Raw genomic sequence first — 11,512 nt, 5'->3', positions numbered from 1 at the left:
TCTATGCGCCACTTCTTTGCCTTGTCCTTAAACTGTCTGCCATACATTTCTATCCTGATGGACACAATGTAAGGTTTAGCTTTGATTTCAGTATCAGTTCTTTCAAAAACAAAATGAAGTTCCGTCGAACTGCATAGTGCACATTGACACATCATTTTCCCCTCTTAGTCTTACGATATCCAATGGTTATTCTACCTTCCACACTGTATCCAATATCATGTTGTGTATAAAATTCCATTTAGGACTTACATGTAAAACGTATGTCTTGTTTGCAACTCTATTACCATGTGACATTGTGTCATATATTTCTTTTTCCGGTTATTTTACAAACTTACACGTTTTAGTTTATGTCATGTGATGTGTGACCTGGCAACACTGGGGTAATGATAATGGCAGGGCCCTCTGATAGAGCAATGGCAAAACTGAAGAGGCTACCCTGGATAAATAGGCCTAAGACCTTATTATCATTATTATTAAGCATTTATGTTTTCCATTATTCTATGTGCTAAATAGGTTTGCTGAATTCAGTTGATACATAAAGGTTATAGCTATGCAGGTAATCATTGCGAAATAATCTGGGTAATACTGTGGTATACTATGATGTTGAAGTTATGTATACTCAGGGAGGTGTTAGAAAAGGAGAGACAACTCTGCTCTCCTTTGAAGTCATGCGCGGCACCGCCGAGAAGTTATGCGCTTAACTACAGGTGGAAATCAGGTGCTTTGACAAAAGAGAGCATCAATAATCGGGACTAGCGCTCTCACATCTAGAAATATACTTGCCCCTACTGCATTTCGCTCTCTCTCTCTTTCAATGTGATGGCAACAATGAATTTGTGTACCTTGAACTGGAGCAGCGAATCAAAATGCAGTGTAAAATTGACAATTTTAACAGCAAATAGTTCAAAAGCACGCTGGTGCACGCTTTAGCGGAGTACTTTATTTGAAAGATCAAAATATCCCAGATTAAAGGATAGAAAATTAACATGCGGAAATGTGCGCATTATAGAAAAATATTAGGTTTTTAAGATGGCCTAATTTTCATTTCATTTCAATTTGCGCATTACGAAGAAACTAGAAATACATGTTTATAATATTGAATTCTTTCCTAAACTACTCTTAATCAATTCGAGTATTTCATTTAAAATTTTACGGGGAAATAAAGCTTGTAATTCAGCGAAAGGTAAAATGCGTTCTTCGTCTCCGAACTCCGCCTTGCAACTAGAGCGGTGCAGAGCATGACTTCAAAGCGTATAGTGGAGTGGTAGACATCCCATTGTAACGCTTTAAACCAAAACATGTGTTTGCATGAATTACGAAGAGTTGTCTCTCCTTTTCTAACACCTCCCTGGTACTGATAATTTGCTGTGTAAAGCGTGCATTCAAATTACCCATCGTATGCATGGTTTCACACGTGTTTTTGATACGCAAACGTTGTTCATCTTGGGGTCTTTCTGAACAATGCTTCCGTTGACGACGAAGTTCTTTGATAAAAACAAATCAAACACGTGAACATCGGTTTCAGTGAAAGGGGAATGGAGGAGGGGGAAAAGATTTTTGAGAAGGTTACCAGTGTCCAGTGCCACTTGTAATGATTGGCAATTATCCATTGTATGAAAGTTTTTGAGACAAATTGTAGAGTTTTATCTTTGTGACGAGACACAGTATTTTAGCTTTCATACAGAGGGATTAAGTCGCCAAACGGGGCACTTCGGTTAATGCAATGACATTGAATGAGAAATAAATACAGATGTTCTTGGTCGGAATTATACAGATGCCTATTAAAACTGGAAGACAGCAGGACGCGTCACTAACACACTGTTTTCGAAGAAAATAAACAAACAAACCAACGGTTTCGTTTAACATAATAAAAAAACAAGTGTACATTCTTTGCAATCCGAAAACGTCAACCCACTAAAACTAAAACTAACTGAGAATTTCTAAGGATCTCACCCAAGAACCCCCTCCCCTTTCTGTGCTTTCGGTTCCCGTGTGTGCATGTATGTGTGTATTACTCTGCCTTTTTTTGTATCATTGGCGCAAATTGCCTTCTTTTCTGCAATTTGATTTTTTTTTCACTTTTTCTCATGAGGAGACTGCATACTACAAGCTCTGCTTTTTAGCAGTCCCCTCCATTTCCAGCAATTTTGTTTCTCCCTTTACCATAATGATATAACAATTATTTGTATCTTTGTTGTAGAATTTACTTGTGTCTTTATCACATGTTATTATGTTCATCGCATTGTTGTAATGATTTCCTGACACCTGAGTGTATATACGAACATATATTGTATTCCTAATTATTTGTTTGTTGGAAATGAAATAGATCAACTTGAACTTGAACTTAAATAGCTGGTTAATTAGTCCCACCCCTCAGGAGCCTCCCACCCCCCCCCCCCCCAACACACATACATTATACTTCAGGAAGTCCCACGATCCCTGGTTTAACGTGAAAGGTGTACTGTATATAGGGTATTTTTTAGTATTACTGAAAAGGATACATTCTGTGATGTATTGTCAATGAATGCATTGTGGATACACAGTACGAGTGTAAGTACACTTGTATTCTACCTCACGAGCCAACAAGCTCTTCCAGTTACTGCAGTACTTTCACCCCTCTGCAATGCCTCGACCATGGTTCTTTTCAGGAAGCTGAGAGCCTCTATGTACATCTCTTTTTTATACTTCTTTCCTCCGATGGGAAACCTGGTATATAAATTATGTTTGGAATAAAAAAAAAAGAAAAGAAATGTAGATAACCGTGAGTTCTCGTTGTAGTCCTTTATTTAGTTTTCGTGATGATGACGATGATGCTTGTATTGTGACGGATATGACAATCGGACAAATATGACAAAAAAATCATGAAAATAATGACATCTAAATTATTATTCAGCTTATAAAGATCAAAAGATTATAAAGATTATCGTCAATTATCACTGCTATCTTAACTCTACGTGAGATAAACGCTACAGATATAGATACGCTCTTAAGTACTTTAGTCACTTGTATTGTGATACATAATGTTGATATATAATATATATATATATATATATATATATATATACATATATATGTTTCATTCTTTACATATATACATATATATTATATACATGATCAATGTTTTAACTCTAAGAAAATTGCTATAGATATAAAATAGATGCACTCTTATGTTTATATTGTTATATGGTATTATTTATTTATATATTCTTCATGATGTTTACATATTCATGCTTATGCTTGTATTTACATTTTTCGACGGCCTCCAGCCTAACTTCGTCTCCTTCATTGTAAGGATGATGGTTTTCTTCATAGCTATCTCTCAGCATCAAGTAAGGATTGTGTCCTTTACCAAGATGACCATCATCATGACAGTTGATGGTACCGAAAATGTCACTTAACAATGAAAAATCGAATACATGTTGAAAAGAATTTCATTTTTCTTGGGAAGCTATGTATTCGAGTAATCAAATATATGCGAGAGCAAGGATGAGAATGATGCTTGATCGCGTATGCTTGACAATAGAAACATGATCAGGACGTGAATACATGTAATGATATTTGCTTTGATATGTGCTAATGATGACCAAAAAAAAAAAAAAAAGAAATACCGATAAGCACAAAAACTGAAAGAGGACGACTTTTTATTAGCCTAACATTATCTCTTCACCACTCTTACGGATTCTGGCCAATACATCTTAACTTGAGCCAAATCAACTAGTTTTAATATTTACATGTAGAGGGGTTCCTTTGCAGTTTGCACATTGTCATGATTCAGTAAAGACCCCCCCCCCCCCCCCCAAGAATGCACATCTCCCACTCCCCTATTTGGCCTTTGCATTACCATTTTACTTCTTTCGGGGAGAGAGCTGATAGAGAGACAGGTGTGGATAATCGCCCCTCCCCCCCCCCCCCTAAAAAAAAAAAAAAAGAAGAAGAAAAAACATTTTCGCCAGATTGCATGTCTCTGCGAGAAGGGGGCACTCAGATTATCTCTTGTTTATTATTAAAGTCGTTTTCATTCTTGCAGTATCTGCAGTATCAAGAGATGCTTCTCCAGCTAAGCAGACATGCAACTTCGATACCATTCCATGGTCAAAATAATATTGTTTGAAGATGGAAGTGAAGAAAACAAAGAAAGTATTAAAGATATCGTAACTACCACTATATGTCTATGAGTCCAACGACTCAACTTGGCTGAACGCATGTATCCGTTTATCAACTGATATTCATATCCAAATATTCTCAGCAAAACAAAAAAGGTAAAAAGATATAGATGGATGGACATTGTAAACTAGTATGCTCAGTCTTCAAATACTTACTGTATAGATTGCAGAGCTCCGGTTCTGAGCTCGCAATACGTTGTTGTACGATTCTCGTTCTCGTCGTTGTTGACTCGAGGTGGCGCGCTTTAACTTCTCAGTTGTCTCAGCATAAAGAGAGACTTGTTCACGGTTCATCAAACTTTGCGGGTTCAACAAACTTCATCGTTCGATGTTTATGAATGTGCAAAGGTCGAGCGAGCCCAGTGAGCCACGGTTGAGTGGTCATCGTGCGAGTATTTGGTAACCCTGGGCATGTCACAAGGCGGCGGCTCTGTCGTTAGTTCAGTCCCATTCATTGCAGTGGATGTAAGTCCGCGCCCGACATGGCTTCCAAACGACGATTAGAGAATATTTTAGGACATATGTCCACCCCGTCCGCGCAAGAAATACGTGGAGATGTCCTTCCAACCGGCCACACCATATTGGGATGAATGAGTGTATTGAAAATTCGTCAACAGGCCGTTTATCCGGAGCGGACAAGGAACCTCGAATTCCAAAGCGGAGGTGAGTGAGCGCATGAGCTGAGCACACTTGCTTGTCATCAGTCACTACACTGCATGTCCTGCAGCATGCGATATGCGTGAGGTGTATAGATCTAGATGTACCGGTAAATACCAGTGTGTATTTTTCTATACATTATGTTTACATATATTTACAGGCAATGTACAAACAATGCTTGCATGAACCATGATATTTATACCTTTACGATTAACATATCATCAACTTTGCATGATCAGCCTGATGGCTGGATGATTCGATCAACAGTTGACCTAACCGCAGCAGCGACCCCAACACGTACCGTTTATACTGGTTTACAGCACCCTGCGCCGGGGTTACAGTAGACAGAAAGATCCGTCTGTATGTCCGGAGGAGTTTTTTATTTTTTTGACGTTATCGCTCTCCTCCGTAGACAAGGAGGAGATCCGTGAAGCCAGACGCAGTCTCGGCAGAACATTTCCCTGAAGACCAGATATAGACCGATCTTTCGGTCAAGGATTACAGTTGACCGAAAGATCGGTCTGTATCTGGCTGGTCGGGGGGGGGGGGGGGGGGGGGATCGGGATATGTTCCGTGGAGACTGCGTCTGGCTTCACGGATCCCCTCCTGGAGAGTGATGACATCAAAACAATAAAAGACTCCTCCGGACAGCTCGACAGACAGATCTTTTTGTCTAGATCAACACTCGACAACAGTCCCACAAAAATGGGCCCATAGGCCTAATCCAAAGATAAATTCAGCCTCAGCAGAGACTGCATCTGGCTTCACAGATCCCCTTCAATACACTACCGGGGAGAGCGATAGCGTCAAAAAAATAAAAGACTCCTCTGGACAGATGGATCTTTTCTGTCTACGCAAACACTTGACCGAAAGATTGGTCTGTATCTTGCCGGGGATATGTTCTGCGGAGACTGCGTCTGGCTTCATGGAATCCCCTTATGTCTAGGTAGGAGAGAGAGCCTTGAAATGTTGAAAATGCCTACTCCCCCTCCCCCCCCCCCCAAAAAAAAAAAAAAAAAAAAAAGAAAGAAGGAAAAGTCTGGGCAAGGATAGCCCAAAATTCCTCTGGATAGACAGATTGTTAGCAATTGTCTATGCAAACACAAGCCATCATATGAGCCATATTGTTAGCTCTATTGAATTTATTTACTGTGTATTTGACAGGGAAATATCAGTATATGAATATGCATGTATCACATGTAGACTCTATACATACATTTAGTAGTATTTTTTTTTTCTCTCAGAACCATGTCATGAAATACTTTCAAAATAAAATATGTCTTGACCTTGAAAAGCGCAGACACTGTGATCAGAACCATATAGCCATTTTTCATGTTTTCATATAAAACATCAGACAGATAAAATTGTCAGTGCACCTTTGTATGCGTTTTTGTTTTGCATCGGTATTTGGTATGTGATAAATCCAAACAAAGGGAAACTGACCAGAAATGAATTTTTTTGTGTGTGAAAAATTGAGCAAAGAAAACGGGATTCCATCAGGATCCACCAATTCCACTGATGGAATCCTATTTTTCTTTGCTCCATTTTTCACTAGTGTTTAATATTTTCAGAATTACAAAATGCCCTTCACCATGTTTACACTGAAGTCTTACTTTCCAGGTCATCACCTTGATGTTTGATGAGATACCGGCCCAGTTTGGGACTGCCTTTGGGATCAGTTGGTTGAAGGGAAAATTGAGTACTGATGCTTCACTAGAGTTAATAGTCTTTTTATCCTGCATTAATACCAAATCCGAATCATTAATTCTTACTTGTCTGAATGGTGTTCCTTTTTCTCTTTAGGGTAAATAATCTACCTTAAAATTCACTTTTTTTTTTTTTTCAGACAAGATGTCTTGAAGTGGAATGGCTGGGGATTCAGGGACTGCAAGTTTGAGCTGGACAAGGACACAGAGCGGATTTCTTTTTCCGGAAACAGGTAATGTTCCAAGAAAGTAGGTAGCATGTTGTCCGATGCATACAAGAGACTACCAGGTATATATCATCATCATGTGTAACTCACTTTGTTTAGTCAACTAAAGAAGAAAATGAAACAATTTGTTGTATTTCCAAGACCTACTGAAATTATCAATTGATGTTCAAGATGTTCGTAATCTGTTTGCTAAGGTCAAAGTCAGCAAATCTAGTGGCCCTGATGGAATTTCAAACAGGATTCTTAAAACATGTAATCAACAACTTGCTGAGGTTTTTCGAGACATTTTCCAGCTGTGTGTGGACACTGGTTTCATTCCGCAACTGTGGAAATCGTCAACCATCATTCCGATTCCCAAACTAAATAAACCCTCGGAGTTGAATCATTATCGGCCTGTTGCCTTTACATCCTGTGTAATGAAATGTTTTGAGAAACTTTTGGTTAAAGGTAGGGAATCCCATTTGCATGCCTTAAATGAAGAGTTGTATAAATACAGTGGTATGTTGAAGAGAGTATCATTTTAGAAACTCCCATAAAGTATTGAAAGTGGAAGGTAACATTTAGTACATTTTTATCGACCGTTAGATTTTGAATTGAATTTTTTTCGGGGCTCACCGTAAATTCCAGTACATTACTAGGCTACCTTTGCAGACCCATGCACTGCATGTGTGTCCATCATGTATATTTTGTGAAGAAAGTTCATCAAAACTTACAAACATTTCTATATACATTCTTGCCACACACTCTATACGTTATTACATCAGCTCTTATACTTTTAGATTTGTGTTTATAGATAAAAAGTACAGAAGACTGCAACAAAAAGGCTTAAGTGTGGCTGACACACAGAACTACTGAGTAGTTGAGTTTTGTGCATTATTCAAATTGTAGATAACTGTTGACTTCCAAATTTCTCACCAGTGGCCTAAACAAGTCCCCTGAGGTTCGTATTTAATGTTTTGCTGCATTTTTGGAGGTCTGTAAAAGGTATCCCCTACCTTTAAAGCCCTCAAGGTTTATACTGGCAATTTTGACCCTGCTCAATTTGCCTACCAAACAAACAGAAGTGTCGATGATGCTGTTCTTGTCTTCTTGCAAAATGTATTTCAACACTTGGAAACCCCAAAGGCATTTGTGAGAGCTGTATTTGTTGACTTTTCGAGCGCATTTAACACCATAGTCCCACACAAGCTGGCTGGATATCTGCTTCATCTCAATGTTACCCCCAACTTGTTAGGATCATTTTCAACTTTCTTGTTAACAGGCAGCAATGGGTAAAGTGCAATGGGATATCTTCCATTAAGAAACCCACTAGTATTGGAGCACCACAGGGCTGTGTACTATCTCCAATTTTTTTTTCCCTCTACACCAGTGAAACTAGCTCGCTATTCACAAACTGTTCTGTCATCAAATATGTAGACGACACTGTAATAAGTGGTTTCTTAAGACACGAGTCACGTGATTACATCAATGAAGTTCAAAGCTTTGTTGATTGGTGTGACAGGTCTCATTTGATGCTTAATGTTCAGAAGACAAAGGAAATGATTTTTGACTTCCGCCGTTCCCCTCAACCTCATGACCCTCTGATTATCCATGGGCACCCTATAGAGCAGGTACATGATTACAAATGGGGACAAAGATTGATGATAAACTGAACTGGAATGTTAACACACAGGTCATAGCAGGGAAAGCAAACCAGAGGATGTACTTCTTCCAAGGAAGTTAAAGGACTTTCGGGTAGACAATACCATTCTTGTACTTTTCTATCGCAGCTTGATACAAAGTATTGTGACCTTTAACCTTGTCTGCTTTTGTGGTAATTTATCCAAGGAAAATTTGAAAAAACTGGAAAGAGTAAGGAATGTTGCTCAACGAATCACTCACACAGACTTACCTACAGTTACTGAACTGTATGAGAAGCAAGTTTGGTCCAAGCTTCAAAGAATCATGCATGATTCCTCACATCCCCTTAATCACCTATTTAAGTATAACCGGTCAGGCATTCGTTTCACTGTTCGTAAAACAGTACGTTCTAGATTCAGACAGTTTTTTGTTCCGAATGCCATTCACGTCTTCAATGGTTCTGTTAAACGGTAAAGGATATCATGTGTCTTTGCACGTACCCTGGTACTTCCTGCTAATTCTTCTTTCTATCAGTACTTTTTTTCCTGATTTCTCTTACTCTACTCTACAAATTCTGTTGTTCTCGGGTACTTGTGTGACTCTGGTTCCTTAGCTTTCTTTGTATTCTGTTATTCCTTTTCCATGCTGGTGATTTTGTTAATTGCATGGTCAAATGATTTAACCTGTTCGGTTGATTGTTTGTGGAACCACTGATGAGGTGCACTGGTTCTCGTTCAATATTCTGTTTTGTCAATTCCAATAGCCCACCTGTTTTGATATATTTGAACTTGAACCCGGAAAGTTTGTTATGATATTTATTCTGTTTTTATAGTCTCAAACATACCTCTTCATTTCATTAGTATTTCAGTTTAATTAGTTACGATATATCGTCTGATGATGTATCAAATTGTTAATTGATTATCAGTCATTTTTTTTCTCTTTTTTTTATATGTGATCTGTTTGTTATTCTTGTCGTGTTATGCTCTGTTATCTTGCCAGTGGAGGAAGATTTTCTGTATTTTTTAAATCAGACAATAAATGATTGAATTGAATTGAATTGAAATTACTATTTTGTGGTCTGCAGCAAATTGATGAAAGTAATTCCGCTGTCAGATGGTAGTCAGTATGCATGAAAAACTTCTTCAGATTCTAGCTATTTTGAGTTAAAATTAGTAAAATGAAGACAATTTGTGACGTATAAATTGAACATGTACTGGAAAGTCATGACTGTATCAATGTCAGGCATTCATTAGATAAATTGTCGCAATAGAGCTTTGAATTATTGTCATGTATTTATTTGACTCCTGTGTCATTGCACTGATTAGCAACTGCTCCTTTTTGCCTTGTATTTATGTAAAAGTAGCAAGACATGTACTTCTTTGTCTTTGTTTGTGTACATACAAAACAAAGGAAGAGCAGTTTCACAGGCAAATGGGGGAAAAAAAGGAGGGGGAGGGGAAACTAACAAAACAAATGAAATGATAAAACCTGTCATGTAAACACAAGAGTTACATAGTGTTCCAATCCTGTCAATTAGAGTTTCATGACCTGGTTCAATCCTCAAAGTGTTGACAGTGTTATTTGCTGTAATATGTCTTCTTCTTTTTTTAAGTATTTAAAATGCTGATAAGTTTGCTACACTGCAAGTAAGTAATGTAAGTGTTATAAAAATAAGTGAGTGTTTTTCCTTTAATCAATTGCCTTCAAGACTACATTCTGATTTTTAAAAAACCCTCTCTCCCCTTTTAAGAAATGACATTGTTGCAATAATATAGACATATTCATATTCCACTTAATAATTTTTTTTCAAAGCTATTTCAGAATAAAAGCTGCATATTTGCAGAGTTAATTGTATTATGACTGCACATTCTTACAATCGTAGACACGAACCATTTTAATTCATCTAAGGTTTATTTTATTTCCCTTGCCTTGCTTCAATATTAGGTATCATCTCAAAGGAGCATTACCATTTTTCAACTCATGGTTGGAAACAATCCAAGGTGTGAACTTACAGTCAAGTTGTATGCCTCAGGTAAGTTGATAGAATTAGACATTTTTTAATTCTTTTTTTTTTAAAACCAAGTTAATTTAAGAAATTTTATCAAGCTATCATCTATCTTTTGCTATCTATGTTTCTGTCTTATTACTTTAAAAGTGAAATTCTTTGCACAATGGATTCTTGTGCAAGGCCAAGTTCAAGGAATTTTGCTTGTTCATGAATTCATGGATGGGAGTATATTTGTACTAAATATCTCCAGATGTGTTCACATCAGCATCATTATCACAATATTTCTCTACTGCAACAGTGGTGACTCAGTATTGAATATGCTTGCAATATATATCAAAAGGGTCCACCGAGAAACTTATCTGGCTGACACAATTTGCCAGGATAATGAGTTGTTTGGGAGTATTTTGAGATCAAAAGTGTAAAATAGTTTAGATCATAGTACACAATTTTTATCCCTGAATGAATGAGCCAGGTAGGATACTTGATTGATCATGCCCCAGGGGTAGTATTTCTCAACAACTGCATGCGATTCACTCTCGTGTGGGAGGTCAATGGATACTGGTTTGCCCCGATTTGTAATCGATTAAAAAACATTACATAGCAACCATGATCAGAGATAGCAAAACTACTGTAAAACGAGGAATTTTCGCGTGCATTTTAATTTTGCAAATTTCGCGAGCGCCAAGATTCGCGAAATTAAAATGCACGCAAAAGTTCTCGTCTACACTATATGCATTGAATGTCAGTGGCAGTTCGCGAAAATTTCATGCCGCAAAAAAGGCCGTCGGCTCCAATTCACGAAAAATTCATGCTGCGAATATATCATGTTTCACAGTATCGGTGCGCCTTTTTGGCTAATATTTTGAATTTTCATCAATACTCAACTGAAATTGCGTTACATAGCATGATTCACACATTTCTTATGCATATGTGTCCATTCTGGAGTGAAAATTGACAGTTTCTGCAGACATACGATAATTATGTTTTACCTTTAAAGGAGGAGATCAAAGTTCAAATTGTCTTGACACTCTAAAACCAAAATGCTTTTATAGATTGCATCTTGTCATGTTACCAGGACCATATATTCCTGAAATACCCCAATATTTGTTGGCCACTTTGTCATATCCCACT

General features: G+C 37.7%; 1 protein-coding gene across 1 annotated transcript in view; it reads left to right on the top strand.

The window, feature by feature from the left end:
* The first annotated feature begins 4,645 nt into the window (after window positions 1-4,645).
* The window catches only part of LOC140237853 (alkyldihydroxyacetonephosphate synthase, peroxisomal-like), a 28,597-nt gene continuing 21,730 nt past the window's right edge, over window positions 4,646-11,512 (top strand). The window contains 4 exon segments of the mRNA XM_072317784.1: window positions 4,646-4,715; window positions 4,718-4,826; window positions 6,667-6,759; window positions 10,318-10,405. Coding sequence (XP_072173885.1) covers window positions 4,646-4,715; window positions 4,718-4,826; window positions 6,667-6,759; window positions 10,318-10,405 — 360 coding nt within the window.

The sequence above is a fragment of the Diadema setosum genome, chromosome 14, assembly GCF_964275005.1.
Source record: "Diadema setosum chromosome 14, eeDiaSeto1, whole genome shotgun sequence".
Lineage (NCBI taxonomy): Eukaryota > Metazoa > Echinodermata > Echinoidea > Diadematoida > Diadematidae > Diadema > Diadema setosum.
This window is presented reverse-complemented; position numbering and strand designations above follow the sequence as displayed.